At 39.9% G+C, this 24,087-nt stretch overlaps 1 protein-coding gene across 9 annotated transcripts in view; it reads left to right on the top strand.

Annotated features, from left to right (window-relative positions):
* The window catches only part of QKI (QKI, KH domain containing RNA binding), a 273,632-nt gene that overhangs the window by 234,554 nt on the left and 14,991 nt on the right, over positions 1-24,087 (top strand). For all 9 annotated transcript variants that reach the window (XR_016311503.1, XM_089668598.1, XM_089668597.1 and 6 more), the window contains one exon: positions 15,644-15,731. Coding sequence is in view for 8 of the 9 variants with exons in the window: in XM_089668598.1 (XP_089524724.1) it covers positions 15,644-15,731 (88 nt within the window). In the remaining variant the exon portion in view is untranslated. The remainder of the gene's footprint in view (positions 1-15,643; positions 15,732-24,087) is intronic.

Here is a 24,087-nt window from a genome sequence, read left to right as displayed (position 1 = left end):
CACACATCTCAGGAGGGATTTTGGCCCACTCCTCTTGGCAGATCCTCTCCAAGTCATTAAGATTTGGTGGCTGACGTTTGGCAACTCGAACTTTCAGCTCCCTCCACAGATTTTCAATCGTAATAAGGTCTGCAGACTGGCTAGGCCACTCCAGGACCTTAATGTGCTTCTTCTTGAGCCACTCCTTTGTTGCCTTGGCCATGTGTTTTGGGTCATTGTCATGCTGGAACACCCATAATCAATCCATTTTCAATGTCCTGGCTGAGGGAAGAAGGTTCTCACCCAAGATTTGATGGTACATTGCTCCGTCCATCGTCCTTTTGATGCAGTGCAGTTGTCCTGTCTCCTTATCAGAAAATCACCCCCAAAGCAGAATGTTTCCACCACCATGTTTGACAGTTGTGATGGTGTTCTTGAAGTCATAGGCAGCATTCCTCCTCCTGCAAACACGGCGAGTTGAGTTGATGCCAAAGAGCTTGATTTTGGTCCTATCTGACCACAACACTTTCAACCAGTCCTCTGCATCATTCAGATGTTCATTGGCAAATTTCAGATGGGCCTGGACATGTGCTTTCTTGAGCAGAGGGACCTTGCGGGCACTGCAGAATTTCAATCCTTGGCGTAGTGTGTTAGCAATTGTTTTCTTGGTGACTGTGGTCCCAGCTGCCTGGAGATCATTGACAAGATCCTCACGTGTAGTTCCGGGATGATTCCTCACTGTTCTCATGATCATTGACACACCACGAGGTGAGATCTTGCATGGTGCACCAGACCTAGGAAGACTTAAGTTGTTTTGTGTTGCCACCTTCTCACCAAGCTGCTTGGTGATAGTTTGTAGACATACACAAGGCTGGACTGGGCTACCAATCTTGTCCCTGACATCCTTGGACAGCTCTTTTGTCTTTGCCATGGTGCAGAGTTTGGAATCTGATTGTTTGATTGCTCCTATGGACAGGTGTGTTTTTATACAAGTAACAAAATGAGATTAGCAGCACTCCCTTTAAGAGACTGCTTCTAATCTCAGCTTGTTACCTGTATGAAAGACACCTGGTAGCCAGAAATCCTGCTGAATGATAGGGGGATCAAATACTTATTTCCCTCATGAGCATGCAGATCAGTGCATCATTTGTTAGACATGCATTTCTTTTGAATTTTGTGTCGCTATTCTGTCTCTGTTACAATAGTCCTATCATTCAATTTTTAGACTGATCATTTCTTTGTGAGTGGGCAAACATTCAAAATCAGCAGAGGATCAAATACTTATTTCCTTCACTGTATGGTGGTTGAATCTGCCATATCATGTGGTCATTGTTTAAAGTATATAAAAACCCCAGGTGCCAGGTCGCCATGGTGACCAGAAACCGTGCCCTAGCCCTCATCGGCCTACAGTGCCCCACGCTCCCCACCCTGGCTCCTCTCCCCCTCCCTGCAGAGTTGAGCCCAGCACAGTTCTCTGGGACCCCCGGAGTCCACCCCATCCCTCCCTGTGCACATAGTCCTCCCCATCCTTCCCTGTGCAGGACCCCCAAACTCCCAGCACAGCCCCACAAAAGCCACCCCCCCCCCCAGGACACCACAAGCCAGCCCCCCACCAGACAAAGGATACAGTGCGTCTTGTATGCTAGGACTAACTAGTGTTGCCATCTTTCTCACCAGGTGAAAAAAAGAGACTTAAAGGACTAATGCAGCCACCACATCTAAAACTACAATGAATATCCAGTTTTTGTTTTTTGACTTTAGCTAAATTGGTGTACTTTTGGCCAATAGACAGTGAAGATGAACCGTGGATTTCAATGTGGATGTTAGAGAATATATAAGAGAGAGTGATTTTGACAGCATATGCATACTTTCCCTTTTTTTTTTTTTTCCCCCTATTTTTCTTCTTTCCTCTTGTTTTCTCCTTTGCTACCGCCATTAGCCATTTTTTTTCTGCTATCTATATTTGACAAGAGCGGAGTAAATACCTAAACATGTAGCTCACTAGTATCATGATTAAATGGGATCATGTCAGATAGGGTGATGGACAATGTAAAAAGATAATGCTGAGATGTTTCCCTAGTGTATCTTTAACATTATGACCCACAAATTTGTCAAGTGAAATAGCTGAGTCATCTTTGCATATCATTTGCGCACTGAGTCTGTACTTTGAAGAAGATAAGCAGGTTATGTTGCTCCAAAGAAATAATGATGCTAATTTATCTGCCTGTCCACCTAGGAAAGGAAAAGCTCGGCAAGGCATTCGGAAAGGAAATTGAGAAATAACTGAGCCATGCTGTGCAATTTCTTTCAGTTTATTTTTCAGCTATGGTTTTAAAAACTCAGAAAATTTTGTCAGGTAGACATTTTTCGGCATTTTAGATTGTATGTTGATCCTTTTGTTAGGAATATAAATATTACTTGTGTGAATATAGTCACTCGTACCCCATGATGTTCTTGATGATTTGCCAAAAATTTTTACCATTAAAATGCCCTTTTGGACTAGTGTAATATTAAAGGGAATGCATTTTTTAATAAACTCGCAAAGAGTTCAACTACTTTCAATAATGGTATTAAAGAACACTGATTTTTTTTTTCTTTTAATTATATATGTAAATGCAGCCATGTTTTCATGTCATATGCAGACTTTGCTTCCTGCTCCACAGAGCTGCTACAAAGTGGTGGTTCTGTACTGCTCCTTCTCTCAGTAGAACAAGTCGTGAGTTTTCCAATATCTTCTTCTGTTAGTCCTCATGCACATTGGACGTTTTTACAGCTGCTGTTTTTGGCTTTTGACATTTTTTTGTACAGCCAGTAAACTCCCTAGCATGTTATCCTATGTGTCCATGCACACATAGACTATAATCAAAGTTTTTTTGGCAGGGACGTTTTTTGGCTATTAAAAAAAAAAAAACTAGTGGGATTGTAGAGGGGTTTTTTAGCTGGAAAAACGTAAATTGCGGCAATCCAGCATTTTTGGACACTTTTTTTTTGTAAGAAAAAACTCTAAAAACCGCAGACGCTAATACAAAAATGTGGGAAAACACAGAAAAACTCACATTTTTTAACATGACTTTACACAGCTAATGTTACCAGCATTATTAAAATGCCCAGTGTGCATGGAGCCTACAGCTCAGAAATTCATCTGAGCTACTTTAGGTCTTCCTCCAGTGGCTAATCCACTTCATACAGTCAAATTAAAAAAAAATTCAAAATTAACTAAGTAGTTACAGGTGAAACTTGAAAAATTAGAATATCATGCAAAAGTTCATTTATTTCAGTAATGCAACTTAAAAGGTGAAACTAATATGTGAGATAGACTCATTACATGCAAAGCAAGATAGTTCAAGCCATGATTTGTCATAATTATGATGATTATGGCTTACAGCTCATGAAAACACCAAATCCACAATCTCAGAAAATTAGAATATTGTGAAAAGGTGCAATATTTTAGGCTCAAAGTGTCCCACTCTAATCACCTAATTAAGCCATAACACCTGCAAAGGGTGCCTGAGCCTTTAAATGGTCTCTCAGTCTGGTTCAGTAGAAATCACAATCATGAGAAAGACTACTGACCTGACAGTTGTGCAGAAAACCATCATTGACACCCTCCATAAGGAGGGAAGGCCTCAGAAGATAATTGCAAAAGAAGTTGGATGTCCCCAAAGTACTGTATCATAGCACATTAATAGAAAGTTATGTGGAAGGGAAAAGTGTGGAAGAAAAAGGTACACAAGCAGCAGGGATGACCGCAGCCTGGAGAGGATTGTCAGGAAAAGGCCATTCAAAAGTGTTGGGGACTTTCACAAGGAGTGGACTGAGGCTGGAGTCAGTGCATCAAGAGCCACCACAGACGGATCCTGGACATGGGCTTCAAATGTCGTATTCCTCTTGTCAAGCCGCTCCTGAACAACAAACAACGTCAGAAGCGTCTTACCTGGGCTAAAGAAAAACAGACCTGGTCTGTTGCTCAGTGGTCCAAAGTCCTCTTTTCTGATGAGAGCAACTTTTGCATCTCATTTGGAAACCAAGGACCCAGAGTATGGAGGAAGAAATGAGAGACACACACTGCAAGATGCTTGAAGTCCAGTGTGAAGTTTCCAGTCTGTGTTGATTTGGGGAGCCATGTGATGTGCTGGTTTTGGTCAACTGTGCTTCATTAAGCCCGGGGACAACGCAGCCCTCTACCAGGAGATTTTGGAGCACTTCATGCTTCCTTCCGCGGACGAGCTTTATGGGGATGGGGCATTGCCAAGAGAAAAATGAGAGATATGAGACCGAACAATGCAGAAGAGCTGGAAGCCGCTATTGAAGCATCCTGGTCTTCCATAAAACCTCAGCAGTGGCACAGGCTGATAGCTTCCATGCCACGCCGCATTGAGGCAGTAATTGCTGCAAAAGGGGCCCAAACCAAGTACTGAGTACATATGCATGCTTATACTTTTCAGAGGTTGGATATTGTTCTATGTACAATCCTTGTTTTATTGATTGCATGTAATATTCTAATTTTCTGAGATTGTGGATTTTGGGTTTTCATGAACTGTAAGCCATAATCATCACAATTATGACAAATCATGGCTTGAACTATCTTGCTTTGCATGTAATGAGTCTATCTCATATATTTGTTTCACCTTTTAAGTTGCATTACTGAAATAAATGAACTTTTGCACGATATTCTAATTTTCAAGTTTCACCTGTATATGTGCATAGTAGAAAATTTATTTCCTATAAAAGTCAACTTTTTATTTAATTCATTTTGAAATGGAAATTGTGTCAGCAAAGCTTTTGGAAGTGCGTACCACTAAACGATTACACATTTAACCAAACAAAAATAAAACCTTAAGCCAGCCAAAAACGGTTCGAATCTTTGCCGGTTCAGCAGGCTGATTGTACCCAATTCGATCTGTTGATCTACTTGATTACAACCAGCATATCTGATTTCTACATTCGATTATTCACAGGGGCTATAGCTGCTAGCAATAATCACTGTGTTCACCCGGCAGAGAGGGTTCTCTGCCCCCCCAAACCCAGGTTGCAAAAAAATAAATAAATAAAATCTATGGCCTGCCTTATCTAGCTTTTTGGGTCTGCACTTGAGGCCTCCAGTAAAAGAATTGTGGAACTGTGAAAGCTATCCCATCAATTCTATCCTTACAGTCACTGCACATGCCTTTTTCAAATAAGACCAATTTACTTTAAAATTTTGGCATTTGGCATGCATTTACATTTGTATATTTATGAAGGCTGTAAAAGTAAAATATAAAAGAATTAAAGAATTTTAAAAAATTAACTAGTTATATGTGCATAGTAGAAATTGCTTTCCTATTTCTTACATTCTCTCATGCTTATGTCACCAGCTAGTAGCTGAATGTGCTGGCATTAGTAGAATTGTCATGTGAGCTTAACACAGAATTGAGCATGTTTCCTGTTGTGAAGTCTTAATCAGTGGGTTAGTTCACATTTCACTACATTTACTTGTGCGTTTTCGACTGTGCTTCTGTTGTCATTTATTTTAATTTGCTGTTTATATTAATGAAATTGATTAGAATGCATCAACATTGAGCTAGCAGAACATCTGTATTTTTGCTTTAGGCTGCTATGACCAAGCCCTGTCCTGTACTCAACATTTCTGTATTTTTAGAACATTTCAGCGTTTACATTCCACATGACGCCTTGTGTTTTGAAAGCAAGTTATGTCTAGTTTTCTGCCTGTAGATACAGAAATGAGCTAGAAATCTGTTGTAGATAATTTTACTGATGTTTTGAACACTTATGAATATGAACATCAAAGGTACGCTTTGTAGTTAGTGGCAACTGCCGCATTGTGATTTTTTTTTATTTTGGAAGTTATGCCCAGTATGAAGTATTGAATACTTGAAAGTGTTTACTTGTGGAATAGCAGGAGTACGAATAAATGAACAGGATGTCCATACACTATTTCAGATGTCTCATTGATGATGACCATCGGCGTCGTGTCTACATGTCCTTAAGCTTCTTGGGATTCCCTGTGATGTGTGTTGTAATTGGCTGAGTTAAGATTACCATGGATGAGTAGAATTTCGAACAAAGAGTCTTAGGAAAATTTGTATGATTATTCTCAGAACATTCAAATGTTCGAAAGTTTTTTTTTTTTGTTTGTTTTTAACATTTGATTTTTGAATGAATGGACTTTACCAAACTAAAACCACATACACTGTAAGTCGTTCACTCGAGAACATTTTTCCATCCTGCGCCTTAACATTTTCTCATCACTGTGGTCGAAAGCAAGCATTGATTTGATATGCAAATGATTAGAAAATTAAACAAAATTTTCTTTTTCATAAAAGGTTTGTTCGAAATCCTACCCATGTTGCCACTTTTCATGTAGCACCCCATGCATGTCACCTAACTAACAGGTATATTGTCATGGGAGATTGCGTTGCTGACCTGGAACAAGTAGAGAGATAAATAGTTCTCACATATTTCTGACACAGCAGGTTTGTTCTCCAGGACTGTCAAAAAAACAAAAGAGAAAAATCAAGAGGGGGGAGCCCTCAAGAACAGACCAGGGGTGGAAAATTGTTCCAGGACTGTGACTGAAACTTACTAAATAGAACACTTGGACATCAATCCACTTCCAGCAATAAAAATGAGCTGGAGATAATGGGTAAATCTACAATGTAGTACTTCAAATCCACTGTATAGACATCAACAGTAATAAGAATTGTAGAGATACTTGCATATTTAGGGAAGATCTTTTGGTTATTGATATGTTTTCATCTTTGATGCAGCAAGCTTGCAGGAATTTATGTACAGTAATGCAACAAGTGTGATTTCCTGGATGAATCAAAAGCATTCAGATAAGCATTTTAATATATTGTATAATATATTCTAGCCACTAGCAGTAATCATTGTGTTCTGACAGCCAGGAAGGCTACCTTCACCCCCCATACCTGCAGTAAACAATATCACTGCGGGCGGCTTTCTGACAACACTGGTTATGGTGATGGGAGAATCAAGCTATTTTCTGTCCTGCCACCTGTGGCAATTGTCTATAGGCTGCTATAATACATGTAGCAACAGTTTATCTTCTGTTTGCAGATGTCCTGACACATAATGGAAGCTTGTGGCTTTGCTGGGAGGTGTTTGAGGTGCTGGACATGTCAAGATGTCACCTTATTGTCCCCTGCTGGAGCATGGGTGACAATGAGCTGTTGCATACAGGGTATAAAAGTGTTGTCACCCTTGCACAGGATGTCCTGGGAGGCAAATTCTGTTTTTATGAGACACTGCTGGGCAAAAAAAAAAGGTGATGACATCAAGGCATTTACATTTTTTTTTTTTTTCCATCATGAAAGTTTTAGTTGCACCCAAGGGCTTATTCAGCACATTTGCAAACATTTTGCATTGGCTAAAAATGTTGTTTTCTAAAGGTCTTAGTCCTAATAACATGCAGTGTTGAAGCCTATTGGGGAAAAGTCGTCTGTGCTGCATTTTGCTTGCATAGCCAAGTGTAAGAAAGAATGGCAACGCTTATTACTTCAAACATGTTATGGTGTGTGTCAGTGGTAATTTGTTCAAATGTATGTGTCATTTTAATGTATTTTTGGTTCTTTCTGATGGGTCTTATTGAAAAAAGATGGGCTTTCCTACTGTAAGCAGTACGTAAAACCTTTTAATCCTAATCCATAATGGAGAGATTATTAGACTATATGAACCACTAGTAATGATAATTTTGATTGTAATATGTGCATACATTTTCCAGCTATTTGCCATACTTGCTAGTCATGTGTGCATGATATACAGATGTATGTCTAGGAATGTGTGTCGTAATGTAATTTTTTTTTTTTTAATAAATAATGAATGGAACGTTTTTCACAGTGAATCTGAACATTCATATGTGATAAATGCTGGCCTGGTATATGGTACATTTGGAATAAATACTGAATTGTAGTGTAAAGTTTCTCTTTTGTCAGCTAGATTAAAGCATTCCATAGCATACTGTGTTAGAAATGAGTTTCACAGGGCAGGTCTTTGAGGGTTCTGCTGTGACCATGCCTGACATACTTCAGGGGCCCTGAAGGGAAGCAACTGCAAGTGTGCATAAAATGTGTGTGCCTCTAGATCCCTTGGGGCCAGGGGGCTTGGCTGGTGTAGATTGATAAATTAACATTTCAGAACATTTTTTTTTAAACTTAAATCCTCTGGATCATCTTTTAAATAATACAAGTGCTTTCTGTATTCATGTCTGTTATGTCTGAACAGTGGAGGAAATGCATATACAAATATGTTGGGAAATCAGACGGCATTCAAATAGTAGGTAATCGGAATAAATCCCCTTCCATTCGTAGTTTCTTCACAAAGATTCCATCTGACTAGTCTAAAAAAATTACTTATTTGTCTTCAAGTATTATTTTAGTAGCAATACTATATAGCGTTTTTTTTCTATTAATCTGTATTTTATAGTGTACATACAGAATACAAGGGGAATATTGAAGAATTAAGAGGATAAAAGGCTTGAGTCAATCGCTTGGGCTTATCCTAAGCAATGCAAATCCGGCTTTAAGTGACCTTATTGATGTTTGCTTAAAGCAGCTTCCTCCTAGTACAAATGACTGAGCTTTGTTGTAGATACTGTACAGGTAGTATTGTGTCCCCCTGGACATTGCCTATGCATCCCATGTGCAACCTCTCTTTGCCTAAACAGCCAGAGCCTTCAGGAATGCCTGAAGCAAAGATAGATTGCCTGAACGTGCCTTGTTTGATCAGCTGTCAGTTGGCAAGAGGACAGGTCAAAGGGAAAAAAAGGAGCCCCACTTTAGCAGCTGACAAATTTGAAATCGTGCAGGAACCAAAATGGGGCAGCATAACAAAATATCCACAGTACATGTAACCTGTCCCTCTTTCTGGTATTATTATCTTGGCATATTTTAAAACCTTCAAGACAGTATTGGGTGCCTCTTATTAATAGCAATAATAATAGTGCTGAGCAAATCTCAGCAATGTATTCATGGTTTGAAAGTGAGTGTATTCTGTGTGAGATTGCACCATCTTGTGGTGAAAAATACAATCTGACTTGCAGCTGAATTTTTCTTAACAAAAGCCTTTCATAGAATTTTGTTCTATGCTTTAAGCTCAAGCATAGATGATAAAATTAAAGACTCTGTAAGATCAAAGGATGCAAATACAACAAATTTGTATTTCTAAAAGAAAAATACGCACTCTCACTGCGCATTTCTACACTTGGTTGCTTCAGAGGTCTGCTTTGTGTCCAACAGCGAAGTGCATAGAGTTGTAGTATGTATTGAAACACAGCAATACTCTTATCAAAGTGCTTCTTTTTGGCATCAGCCTAGCATAAAGGGTTCTGTAGTCTGCAGTGCTAGCAACTTTTAGTCCTCATTTACATGATCCTCCTGCTTTTGTTTTAATTAGTACTGGATACATTGATCTGGGACGTATACGAAGTGGAATGTGAAAAAATTGCATTTTCCAGGTGTGCAAAGATGAGACTTATGCACACAGACACAAGGCTGCAATTATTGTCAGTGGTACATCTTAACCACTTAGCCAGGACTATTCCATTTTAGCACACATGTTAAAATGTACATATCATGCCTAAAGATTAGATAACCCCCAAACCATAAATATTTTCTAAAACCAAACACCCTGGAGAATATAATAGCAGTATTTGCATTTTATGTCACATAATGGTATGCATGTTTACCAATTGTTAAAAATACACTAAACTTAATGTTAACGCACACAAACAAAATACGTTCCCCAGTTTTTTGTATAGCATATAAAAGATGAGGTTGCAACAAGTGGGTATTTACCCAGTATGTCAATCCTCAAAATTGCACATGCCAGTGAAATGGTACCCAAATTTGTCCTTAGGCGTTTCTTTAAAAGTCTCTACATGTTAATAGAGTTAACTGTTCATGGCCTTAGAATTAATGCCCTCACTTTGACGTTTGCCGCAATAGATCGAGGCAGGGTTTGAACTCATGTTTGGTTTTTATTGCAGTCTTTGCCCCGCTAGGGAGATTTGTCCTAATTAACATTGTCACTGAGACTAAAAGTGTGGGAAAACCAGACATTTTGAGTTGTAAAGATCTCTATAACTTTGGTGACCTAACTTACCTGTCAGGAAGTTTGATCCTATAGAAATCTTCACAGTGATGACCAGTCCTTTTCCTGCTACTGAACTTCCAGTGCTGCCAGAGTTAATAGCTCTGAGTGTTCTGTGAAGCTGCAGTGAGCAAGCGCCCTTCAGGGACCAGACCCGTCATCTTCCATTGAGAAAAATTTTGTCATTTATTTTTATTTTCCATTGCATGTACCATAAACTGTGAATGGGGGAAATAATCCTGTGATTATCTGACTCTCTTCCTACATTTACATATCATGTTCAAGGCAGCATAGTCAATGAAAGAGCTTTTTTCAATGGATGGGGTAGGTCCCTGTCAGGAGCTTGTTCATTGCAGATTCACAGAAGACTCAGAAATATTAATGCCTATAGTACTGGAAGTTCAGAAGCAAGAAGACGACCTGTCTCACTGTACAGAAGACTTCTACAGGGTCCACTGGCCTGCGCAGTGTGGCATATGTCCTTACAGTTAGGTCCCTAAAAACTATAGAACAGTTTAATTTCCATTTGGGTAAACATGAGATTATGCCTTGAACTGCAGTGTTTTAGATTAGCTACTGTAGGAGTTATCCTATGGACTGTGCCCTTTCATAAGTAAACCCATTTCATTAAGTATACTTTCAGTTTGTTCATATAGAGTCTTGTTTTTTTGTCTTTTTTTTTTAAACAAACATACATGTCATACTTATCTGTTCTGTGCAGTGGTTTTGCACAGAGAAGTCCTGATCCTCCTCCTCTTGGGTCCCCTGCTGGTGCTCCTGGCCCCTCCCTCCTGTCCAGTACCCCCATAGCAAGCAGTTTGCTATGGGGGCACCCGAGTAGGTGCGTTCACGAACCATGGCTCTGCGTGTCTATTCACACACACAGCCATGGCTCGCCCCCGTCCCTTCCCCCTCTTGATTTGTGATTTGCTCACTGTCTGTGTCAGCATGGGGCTCAGGTAAGTGTTTGGGGGGGGGGGGGGGGGGGGGCTGCTACACACAGGTTTTCTTACGTTCATGCATAGGATGCATGAAGGTAAAACGTTTTGAGCTGTTAGAACAACTTTAATATAATTTTCCTCTGTTTTGTTTATTATTGATTAGATATATATATAGCACCAACAATTTATACAGTTCTTTAGAGTCACGCCCTCAAGGAGCTTACAGTCTAAGATCCCTAGCTCACATGCATGCATACAGAATATTGGACCCTATTCGGAAAGAAGGCATTTACTTACAGTTAGTCTTTGGATTGTGGTCATTTACCAGAAATTTTGGTTGTAAAGGCTCAAGGTTTTTTTTATTTTACCTTCATGCATTGTATTCAATGTATGTAGCAGCCCACCCTAACACTTACCCAAGCCCATCCCGATCCAGCGATGTCCATGAGAGCTTCAGTTCTCCTAGGATTCTCACTCTTGATTGGCTCCCACTGCTGTCAATCACAGGCAATGAGCCAATCAGGAGAGGGAGGGGGCGTGGCCGAACCACGGCTCTGTGTATGAATGAACACGCAGAGCAGCGGCTGGGGAGAGCACCTTCATGGGTGCCGCCATGGCAAGCTGCTTGCTGTTGGAGCATCCGACAAGACAGAGGAGCCAGGAGCGTCAAATAAAAGGGGGGGGGGCCTGAGAAGAGGATGTAGGCTGCTCTATGCAAAATCACTGCACAGAGCAGGTAAGTATGACGTTTGTTGTTTAAAAAATAAGACTTTACTCCTTACTCGGCTGCTCAGAAGTAGCACTTAGACAAAGTGCGACCTGTTCCTGACCACTTATTTAGGCCTCTTTTTAGAATAGAAATCTGGGTCATCTTCAGTGATCTGTTGCAGATTTTGCAAATCTGAATTTGGGATCCAAGGAAACAGGTGCAGGGGTTGCAAATACACAGAAATACTGTCCCAGAGACCTTGCTGCACAAAAGGCAGTTTGATTTGAATCTTATTTTATCATGAATTTGCTTCAGATGTGTCCTTGTAGGTGTTCCCAAACTGTTAGTATCTAACCTTAGAGCTTTTTAAATATTTGAGAATTGGGTACTTCACGGTACATGCAGCTAGAGACGTCAGTGATGGTTTGCCTTCAAGCTTTTTTTTACTGTCTGAAGATTATGCAGACACGTTGTTCATAGTCTGTACACTGGTGTTTTTAGAGGCATGATAATAGTCTCTTTGGGTGTAAATTTTGCTCTTAATCTAGTTTTATTATTTGCTGTAACTTGGCAATTAAGAGTAATGAACAGTGTGTTTGGACTACTGCAGTGATACAACTACAAAGTGAATGGCTGATCTAGTCATTGTATTAATGTAAATGACTTCTTGCACTAGTTCAGCAATCTGTACAACATTTAGCAGAAAAATAGTGAGCTCCAAATAAGCCTTCTGTTTACCATTTCTTATACCCTAAAGGGAAATGCAGCACTGTTTATAAATGATAAATGCTCATATTCTCATAGTTGCTACACAGATTAATATCCATTTATTGTAAATTGTATTTTAGTTAAAATACATGCTGATTATTTAAACCGTATGTAGTCTGACTGACATTTTAGGGAATACTGTGTATCATGCTATATGCCAACATGAATCGTGTTTACATTTTTTGCAGTGTGGTGTTGATTAATGTCAAGTGAAAATGTGAAACTTTTTATGAAGTTTTATTATTGCTAATTTATATAGTTCAGACATATTTTGCACCATTTTACAGAGAGCTTTAACTGCAAACTGTCATGAGATAAGCAGGGAGTCTGCTATTGCTGACCTTTCCTTCTGAAAATGTGAATTCTATGATTTCTTGCTGACCCTTTGATTTCAATGTATTGAGTAACCCAGTGCAAGTATGCAGGTCACAACCTTTGCCTTTCCTACTATGCATGCTTGTCCTGAATCATTGACCCAGCAGGCTAAGTTCACCTTTAATAAAAAAAAACAATTAATGTACATACTTTTACAGATAAAAAAAAGGTGTATTTATTATTTTCGCCATAGGCGCCTGCAAAATCATTGCACCCATGATTAGTGGATCACTGGTACAATGTCAGGCTTCCGCAGACTTTAACTCCAGCTCTCTGTCCGCACCTCTGTACAGGCTTTCAGTTAGAGGGCTGGAGAAAGTGTCAATGAACTACAAGTTCACGGATTACCACACTCGTGTGCCACTGTCTCCTGCTGTAGAGGACAGAACTTGTAGTTTATTCATTGATGTGTCAATTTTATGAATGACATGTCGATTTTAATAGTGACATCTGCTGTGGTGGAAAATTCACTGTCACAAGGTGGTGGGGGGGTTGCTTGGCAGCATGTTACACCCCAAATATGGGTGTAACAGGTAGGCATGTCTTGAATGTAACTGTTTTGGTAAACTGTTAAATCAGTGGTTTAGTTCCTCTTTAATCATTTGCCCTCCAGATGATTTACTCCTCTTCCTGACCGTCCATTTTTTGTGTTACGGTGCTGCGTTACCTTAACTGACAATTGGGCGGTCATGCAACGCTACACCCAAATTAAATTTACGTCCATTTTTTTATTTTTTGTGCTATAGAAAAAAAAAACAATTTTGAGGAAAAAAAACAACATTTTTGACTTTTTGCTATTAAACGTGTCCAGGAAAAAAATGTAAAAAATCAAATTTTGTCATTTAGGCCAAAATGTATTCTGCTACATGTCTTTGCTAACAAAAATAATCCCGATACGTGAAAATTATAGCGTTTACAAATGGCATATGTACTGGGATTTTTTTTCATTTTCACTAGTAATGGCAGCGATCAGCGACTTATAGTGGGTCTGCAGCAGACATTCTGACACTGGGGAGAACTGACTTGGTGTCACTGACATCCCCAGTGACACCAATACAGTGATCAGTGCTAATAAAAAGCACTGACACTGTACTAATGGCACTGGGCAGAAATGAGTTAACGTCTGGGGCAATCAAAGGGTTAACTGTGTGCTGGCTATGTTTTTACTATGGGGTTGTGTCTGTGCACTTCACTGTAAGAACAGTGCACAGCCATGCAAAGCAGTGTGCCAGGGCTGACAGAGAGAACTGTTTTGTTTACAAACAGTTCTCCCCTCATTGGAGATCCTCGGCAATCACGGGGCACCGACGAGTAATCACCAGCCGGGACCCGGTGATTGACGGCCTCAGCCGCGAAATGCATTTTCGTACCTGGAAATGCAAACGTACGTATATAGAGTGCACTCATGCTGGACGGGAAGTGGTTAAAGCAGAACTAAAAAGTAAACTGCAAGCAAGCAGCTATCCATTGCAGAAGAGACATGCACTGGGGTTGATTTACCAAAGGCAAATAGACTGTGCATTTGCAAGTGCACTTGCTCTAGATCTGAGAGAAAGCTCTGAAATGTAGGGAAGCTCTGCTGATTTCTGTCATGTGCAAGCAAAAATACTTTTGTTTTGTTTTGGGGTTTTTTTGTTTTATTTTCTTTCCATGTGATTGGGTATTCTTTATAAAGTGAAGATTTACCATAATTTACTAAGCTCTGGAGCAACTGCACTTGCAGTGCACAGTATATTTGCCTTTAGTAAATCAACCCCAATGTCTCTTCTGCAACAACAAACACTTACCTGCCTGCAGTTTGCTGTTGAATGCACAGTGAACTGTACATGCGCAGCTCAGCGTGTATTGTCAGCCAACTCTTTGCATGAATGATGGACTCCCATGCACATGCTTGGTATGATGTAATTTCACAACCAGCCATCAAGCGACCAAAACCCGGCCAGCGAGGGATTTATCAGCCGCATTGCTGGAATAAGGGGGTGAGTATTTCTTAATTTAATTTTACATTAAAGCCAGCTTGGCATGACATCCAAGCAACTAGAATATGAACAAGGCCAGTAGTAGCAGCAACTAGATTTCTCTAAGGCACACCTTTATGTAAAAGATAGGTGACCTACAGAATGTTTTAGTGTTGTGGTTGGATACCTATGCACGCAGATAAAACCCATACTAAAGCAGGGAAAACATAGAGATTCTACATATACACACCATATACATGGTCTCATTGGTGAAAGTCAAACCATAGCTGCAAAAACATGTTAAAAAAATCTTTTTTTCTCTTGTAGTACTTTGTATAGAACCTCTGCACAGGCAAAACGGACATTCGCATAGGGTCATTTAATTTATCAGTTTTGTTCTTGTGTATAAAACAGTTGGATTTTTAGGTCATGTATAAAATATCACTTTGCCTTTCAGAGTGCAAATTATCTGAGGTGTTTGGTTACTTGTTGCAGCTTTAGAAAAATTTGTGACTTGATTCAATCCTGATGTAAAAATAAAGCAGAACTAACCTCTATCAACATTAGGTATTTTTAATGCTTATGCTACTAGCATTAGTAAATAGGTATAATATATTTTACTTGTTTCAAATATATAAAATTTTTACACACATCTTAATTTGCTTTTTGGTTTCTGGCATAGGCCAAATTTTGTCATGCATCCCTTGTAGTTTTCCTCAAGTCCACAAATGAAACTTTTATCTTTTATGTATTATTCTTTGGATCTTAACCTGATTTACTGACTTTTTTTCCTTCTGTATTTGCAGGCAGAAGGTGAAGACAGTTTAAAAAAGATGCAGTTGATGGAACTGGCCATCTTAAATGGCACCTACAGGGATGCGAACTTAAAATCACGTAAGCAGCCTCCTCCCCCACCCCTCAGCTTTTTGTTTTCTGCTGGTAGTTGATTTTGCAAAATACCAGTTTCATCATGCAGTAAAGCTTCTTGAAGAAGAAAAATAAGGATTTGGGAGATGATGTGGATATCTTTAGGTGAATTTGGGTCCTCTTCCAGCTTGGGGAAAAACAAGTCCTGTTCTAATGTAACCTTTTAGGCTTCTGAAGGGATTCACTATTGTAGTAGCAGTTGGAGTTACAGAAGAGTGCCATCCTTGGATTGGTTAGTTAGTAGAATGCATAGTAGTTCCCAAAAAACAATGACTGTGCCTAGGCTTCTTTGAAAATCTTAAACTAGATTTACACTTGCAGTTTGTGTGGAAGGAAAGAAGGAGAGGTCGTTAAAGCATGGTTGAGCTTTGGTTTTACTGCTCTCCCTAAAGTGGTTGTAAACCTGAAAAGTTAAAACCGCACATTACTACAGTGCCTTGAAAAAGTATTCATACCCCTTGAAATTTTCCATATTTTGTCATGTTGCAAACAAAATTGTACATGTATTTTATTGGCATTTTTTGTGATAGACCAACACAAAGTGACACACAATTGTGAAGTGGGAGGAAAGTGATAAATGGTTTTCAAATTTGTTTTACAAATATCTGAAAAGTATGGCGTGCATTTGTATTCGCCCCCTTTACTCTGATACCCCTAACTAAAATCTAGTGGAACAAATTGCCTTCAGAAGTCACCTAATTACTAAATAGAGTCCACATGTGTAATTTAATCTCAGTATAAATACAGCTGTTCTGTGAAGTCCTCAGAGGTTTGTTAGAGAACATTAGTGAACAAACAGCATCATTAGGGCCAAGGAACACACCAGACAGGTCAGGGATAAAGTTGTGGATAAATTTAAGGCAGGGCTAGGTTATGAAAAAAGAAAATATCCCAAGCTTTGAGCATCTCACTGAGCACTGTTCAATCCATCATCTGAAAATGGAAAGAGTATGGCACAACTGCAAACCTACCAAAACATGGCTGTCCACCTAAACTAAGAGGCCGGGCAAGAGAGCAATAATCAGAGAAGCAGCGAAGAGGCCCATGGTAACTCTGGAGGAGCTGCAGAGCTCCACAGCTCAGGACAACTATTAGTCGTGCACTCCACAAATCTGGCCTTTATGGAAGAGTGGAAAGAAGAAAGGCATTGTTGAAAGAAAGCCATAAGAAGTCTTCTTTTCCGTATGCAAAAAGTCATGTGTGGGACACAGCAAACATGTGGAAGAAGGTGCTCTAGTCAGATGAGACCAAAATTGAACTTTTTGGCCTAAAAGCAAAACATTGTGTGTGGCAGAAAACTAACACTGCAAATCACCCTGAACACACCATCCCCACCATGAAACGTGGCAGGATCATGTGGGGATGCTTTTCTTCAGCAGCGATAGGGAAGCTGGTCAGAGTTTATGGGAAGATGAATGGAGCAAAATACAAGTCCATCTTAGAAGAAAACCTGTTAGAGTATGCAAAAGAATTGAGACTGAGGTGGAGGTTCACCTTCCAGCAGGACAATGATCAACATAAAAAACTAACAATGTGGTTGCATAAGTGTGCACACACCCTCTTATAACTGGGGATGTAGCTGTGTTCATAATTAAACAATCACATTCAAAAATATTTTAAATAGGAGTCGGTACACACCTGCCATCATTTAAAGTGCCTCTGATTAACCTCATATAAAGTTAAGCTGTTATAGTAGGTCTTTCCTGACATTTTCTTAGTCACATCCTACAGCAAAAACCATGGTCTGCAGAGCGCTTCCAAAGCATCAGAGGGATCTCATTGTTAAAAGATATCAGGAGAAGGGTACAAAAGGATTCCCAAGGTATTAGATATACCGTGGAACACAGTGAAGACAGTAATCAAGTGGTGAAAATATGGTGCAACAGTGACATTACCAAGAACTGGATGTGCCTCCAAAATTGATAAAAAGACAAGAAAACTGGTCTGGGAGGCTGCTAAGAGGCCTACAGCAACATTAAAGGAGCTGCAGGAATATCTGGCAAGTACTGGCTGTGTGTTGTAAATGTGACAACAATCTCCCGTACTCTTAATGTGTCTGGGCTATGGGGTAGAGTGGCTTGGACGGCATCCAAGCCCGGCTAAATTTTGCAAAAACACATCTGAAGTCTCCCAAAAGCATGTGGGAAAATGTGTTCTGGTTTGATGAAACCAAGATTTAACTTTTTGTCCATAATTCCAAAAGATATGTTCGGCGCAAAAACACATTGCCAAAAGAACACCATAGCCACAGTGAAGCATGGTGGTGGCAGCATAATGCTTTGGGGCTGTTTTTCTTCAGCTGGAACTGGAACTTAGTCAAGGTAGAGGGAATTATGAACAGTTCCAAATATCAGTCAATTTTGGCACAAAACCTTTAGGCTTCTAGCAAGCTGAATATAAAGAGGAACTTCATCTTTCAGCATGTCAGTGGCCCAAAGCATACATCCAAATCAACAAAGTAATGGCTTCACCTGAAGAAGATGAAAGTTTTGGAATGGCCCAACCAAAGCCCAGACCTGAATCCGATCGAAAATCTGTGGGGTGATCTGAAGAGGGCTGTGCACAGGAGATGTCATCGCAATTGGACAGATTTGGAGTGTTTTTGCAAGGAAGAATGGGCAAATATCAAGATGTGCCATGCTGATATACTCATACCCAAAAAGACTTAGTGCTGGAATCAAATCAAGAGGTGCTTCAACAAAGTATTAGTATTAGGGTAGGCACACTTATGCAACTATATTATTAGTTTTTTAGTTTTACTTCCTTCCACCAAAAATATTTCAGTTTGTCGTTCAACTGAGTTGTACAGTTTATAGGTTACATTAAAGGTGGAAAAAGTTCTGAAATTATTTCTTTGTCTTATTTTTTTACATCACAGAAACCTGACATTTGTAGACTTTTTTTTTTTTTTTATATATATATATATCCACTGTACTGTGTAAAATTTGTTTTGGAGGGCAGTTGAGAGATAAACAGGTACAACTTATGTAGAAAGATTGGTTTCATCTCTGTGCATCATCTGAGGCTTGTTACTTCAGTGAATATACAGTTGCAAGAAAAAGTATGTGAACCCCTTGGGATTACATGGAGTTTTGCATGAATTGGGCATAAAATGTGCTCTGAACATCATCTAAGTCACAATAGAAGAACACAGTCTGCTGAACATAATACTACATAAACATTAGATGTTGCCATGGTTTAATTGCACATAACATGTAAACATTGACAGTGCAGGGAGGAAAAAGTATGTGAGGCCCTAGCTTAATGACTTCTCCCAGAGCGAGGAGTGAGCCAACCTTGACTCCAATCAGTGTGATGATATTGGATGTGTTGCTGACAGCTATCCTGCCCTTAAAAAACACACACCTGTTTTGGGTTTACTGGTTTCAAGAAGCACTGTCTGATGTGAACCATGCCTCGCAGAAAAGAGCTCTCAGAAGACCTACGATCAAGAATTGTTGACTTGCATATAGCTGGAAAGGGTTACAAAAGTATCTCCAAAAGCCTTGATGTTCATGTGTCCACGGTAAGACAGACTGTCTACAAATGGAGAAAGTTTAGCACTGTTGCTACTCTCCCTAGGCATGGTCGTCCTGTAAAAATGACTGCAAGAGCACAGCGCAGAATGCTGCATGAGGTAAAGAAGAATCCTAGAGTGTCAGCTAAAGACCTACAGAAATCTCTGGCACATGCTAACATTTTTTTTGACACATCTACAATAAGGAAAACATTAAACAAGAATGGAGTACATGGGAGGACACCACGGAGGAAGCCATTGCTGTCCAAAAAGAATATTGCAGCACGTTTAAAGTTTGCAAAAGAGCACCTGGATGTTCCACAGCACTACTGGCAAAATATACTGTGGACAGCAGAAACCAAGATTGAGTTGTTTAGGAAGAACACACAACACTATGTGTGGAGAAAAAAAGGCACAGCACACCAACATCAAAACCTCATCCCCACTGTAAAACATGGCGGAGGGAGCATCATGGTTTGGGGCTGCTTTGTAAAACATGACAGATTGTTGTCATTGATGGGAAAATTAATTCCAGAGTTTATCAAGACATTTTGCAGGAAAACCTACGACCATCTGTCCGCCAACTGAAGCTCCACAGAGGATGGGTGATGCAACAGGACAATGGCCCAAAGCATACAAGTAATTCAACAAAACAATGGCTGCAACAGCACAGAATACGCCTTCTGGAGTGGCCCAGTCAGAGTCCTGACCTCAACCCGATTGAAATGCTGTGGCATGACCTTAAGAGAGCGATTCACACCAGACATCCCAAGAATATTGCTACACTGAAACAGTTTTGTGAAGAGGAGTGGTCCAAAATTACTCCAGATCGTTGTGCAGGTCTGATCTGCAACTACAGGAAAAGTTTTTGGTTGAGGTTATTGCTGCTAAAGGAGGGTCAACCAGTTAAGTCCAAAGGTTCACATACTTTTTCCTCCCTGCACTGTGAATGTTTACATGTTATGTGCAATTAAACCATGGCAACATCTAATGTTTGTGTATTATTATGTTCAGCAGACTGTGTTCTTCTATTGTTGTGACTTAGATGGCGTTCAGAGCACATTTTATGTCCAATTCATGCAAAACTCCACGTAATCCCAAGGGGTTCACATACTTTTTCTTGCAACTGTATGTAATGGCTTACAATCATTACTGCCATGTCGCAGCTGCCTCACTCATTGCTGCATGGGGGTGGGGTTTTTTGGGGGGTTAAAGTGGTAGTAAAGGCTGTAAATTAAAATTAAATAAAACCTTCCCCCTCAAAGTCGATGGCATAATGTGCTAGTATGCACTGCACACTAGCACATTATGAAAGACTATATAGAAAAGATGTATGTTCAAATGATCTGGATGTTGTACGGTAATCTCTCTGAATATCCACCAATCATATGTTATATCATATAAATATAGGTGCACTTTCTCAATTTCAACAAATGATGACCATTACCCAATCAATAGTGTATGTGCAAACAAAAAAATCATCAAAATAAAACACGATTTCATCAGTAATTCCAAATACTCAGTGAATAACGTGCTGGTTCAATCAAAAATTCATCAGAACATATTAAAAACAGTATATAAACTTTGGACGGGGGCTAAACCGATGACACCATTGCGCCCGCACATTACAATGTACTTCTCTATTTGCTGTGTAAGTACCTGTCTGCTGCTGAATAAATCGATCCATTTGGCAGTTTTACACTATATTGGCGCTTGCCTAATATTATTTTGGGGAATATTTTGAGCTCTTCTTGTGGCACACTGCTGGTCCTTGGGGTGTGTAAATTGGTCTCCAGGAGTTTACTACTGGCTGCTGAGGGCAGTCTACCCAGGAGTTTATTAACACAAGTGCATGTTGATCTCTGTTTGCACAGAAGATCAACTGGATTTGGAAAGAGGCTGTGTGACCAGTGGTGAGAAGTGTAAGTGGAGAGCTCTTACCTGGTAACTTTTTCTTTGCACATATTGGAAAACTTGCATGGGCTTTACATTTCACAAAATGTATATACTATTTGAATATATTCTGATGAATTTTTAATTCCCCAAGCACTTTATTCACTGGATATTTTGGTAGTATTGATGAAATTGCAGGGTTTTTTAATGTATGATTTTTTTGTTTGCACATGCACTATTGACTGAGTAGCAGTCATTATTTGTTGAAACTGAGGAAGTGCATCTATACTTATACAATATTATGAAAGACAGACAGCAGCACACTGTCTGTCTTCACTTGGTCTTCCTTCCTGATTCTCAGGCTCTAGATGTTTGAATGGCCAGGCCGTGGTAACGTCACTCCCGCACATGCACACAGGAGCCACAATTGTGGCACAGCACTCTGAATGGATGGTATATTCCTTCTGCCATCCATTCAGAGCACAGTGTGCCGGTGACTTCACCATTCACATCTTAGTGAATATCTCCTAAATCAGGACTTAAAATTTCAGGTCCTGAGCTACTAGCCAGGCCAGGCTACTAGCCAGCCAGGCTATTAGAGTTACTCGCCACCAACGTATGGAGACACCTGTACACACACATACAGATATGTACGTACGTGCACAGGCACGTACAGACACGTATACATGTACATACACAGAAATACACACGTACGTATGTACATACATACATACAGACACATGTACACACACGTACGTATATACACACACATGAACATGCACACACAGACACATGTACACACATACATGTACATACATGCAGACACATGTACAGATACACACATGTACATACACGCAGACACATGTACAATTGTACATGCATACACAGACACACACACATGTACACGTACCCCCACCAATAAAAAGTTGCAATACTTTGTTGTTCACTCACAGAGCGGGGTACTGCACTCTAGGGGGAGGCAGAGAGCACAGCACACATTCCTTCCTTTGCTTTCACTGCACTCAGCTATTGAGCAGTCTGACGGCTCTCAGTGCCAATGACAGGTCCGGCCTGAGCTCCAAGCCTCCTCAGCAAGACGGCCCTGGGGGACACACTTGCCCCCACCATAATTTCCACTCGCCATTGGCGAGCAGGCGAGTGAAAATTTCAAGCCCTGTACTAAACAATGCATGTTTAGGAGATATTCCTTGTACTTACAGGTAAGCTTTATTATCAGCTTACCTGTCGGCACAAGTTGCCAAGCCGCGTTTACTACCGCTTTAACACCGGCAATAGAACACCTACTCATCATCAAACACTGAAAAGCAATCTACAGCAGATCACTTTTCTGTGGGCGATACGTGGATATATTGCAATCTCTCTGAAAAGTGATTCACAGTGGATTCCTTTTCAGAGAATGGTGGACAGCCCATATGTGCACGCAGTTGCAGAGCAGTTGCTCAGTGGTCTCATTCACTTTATGGATTGCATTCAGCAGTGATAACATCTATCAAACGAGACATGTGGTTTAATTTTTGCCACATCCATGACACCAAAGCATCAAGGACATGGCATGGGTACAGCACATAGGCAGCTGCATTTCTGTGTTTAGGTGGATGGTCAGAGGAGGTAAAACTGTGGCTCAACCCCCTGCTTTTACTGACCCCCGCTGCTCATGTGAGCAAGCCCTTAGAGTCAGTGGAAACTATACTGTCATGTTAAGACCGAGCTACTGACAGTCCTACAAACCCTAGTGTTGTGAAGGAGGACATTTTGACTTTAATGCATTGTACAAGGTTGTTGATTTGACATGTTCCAAGCTTTAGGGTTATGGGAGATATAGAGCACAAGGTGGACCCCAGCATTGTGATGATATATGCTACAGTTGTGAATAGTGCTGCTGCCTTTCTATAGGTGTGTGATTCAGTAGGGAGTGGCTGCAGAATAAAACAATTACACTTTGTATTTGACTGGAGTAAACTTTTTAGTAACTGCAATTGTATTTTTTTTCAGGCATCAGCTTTTTAATGCCTGTTAGTATTCCGTTTCCTGAACATACTTAACTGTTCTTTCATACGTGTTTAAGAAACGCTCATGTAAAGCACAACCAGCCTTATTCAGTTAAAAGTGCCAAGTACAAAATGCAGCTACCCATAGCATCCAGTCTTAGCTTACTGCACTTTGCAAATGGGACTTTGCCTCTTGCATCGTTTTCATTCAATAAGTTGTTTATATGTTTGGCTTCTTCCTCGTGTTTTTGTTTTTTTTCAATGTTTACTTCCTCTATTCTTTTTATTACACAGTTTAGCATGCTTTGTTTACTGCTTAGGTATTCGGGATTTCACTGATAGTGCTTGATCTTTGTGCATGCATGCTACTGTGTAGATTGATTAAAAAAATGAAAAGCATACATTTGTAGGCTCTGAATTACTACAGCTTTGAAATGTCTCCTGAAATGCATTGTATCCAAACTTGTACTGTTACAAATAGCAGAGGATCCTTAGAAATCTGCTAACTATATGCTAACTTCTCCCTTGTGGTAGCAGTTTTAAAATCTACAGGTATTCCTCCTGGTAACAAATGAGCAAAGTGTAATGCCCTTGAAAAAGTTGCATTCTGTTCCATGACGTATTGGGGCATTTCCAGAATAAGGCCAATTTAACCATTGCAGAAAGTAGTACATTTTCTCCAGCAGTGTGTTGCTCTGCTAATGCTATATTTTTGACATTGTCCTTGTAATGGACATTATAGATAACTTAAATTTCACAGTTTTGAATGCAACCCTCTATAACGCTCCCAAATTATTTTCCAGTGTTGATCTTCCTATTTAACAGCATCACACATATCTGTTCATTTTCTTGTGACTGCTGAACTTCATTTCTCTTACCTTTTTGAATTCTTTATGGCAAAATC

This window comes from Staurois parvus, unplaced genomic scaffold (genome assembly GCF_062004578.1).
Source record: "Staurois parvus isolate SC_StPar_1 unplaced genomic scaffold, SC_StPar_1.0 ptg000059l, whole genome shotgun sequence".
In the NCBI taxonomy this organism is placed as follows: Eukaryota; Metazoa; Chordata; class Amphibia; order Anura; family Ranidae; genus Staurois; species Staurois parvus.
This window is presented reverse-complemented; position numbering and strand designations above follow the sequence as displayed.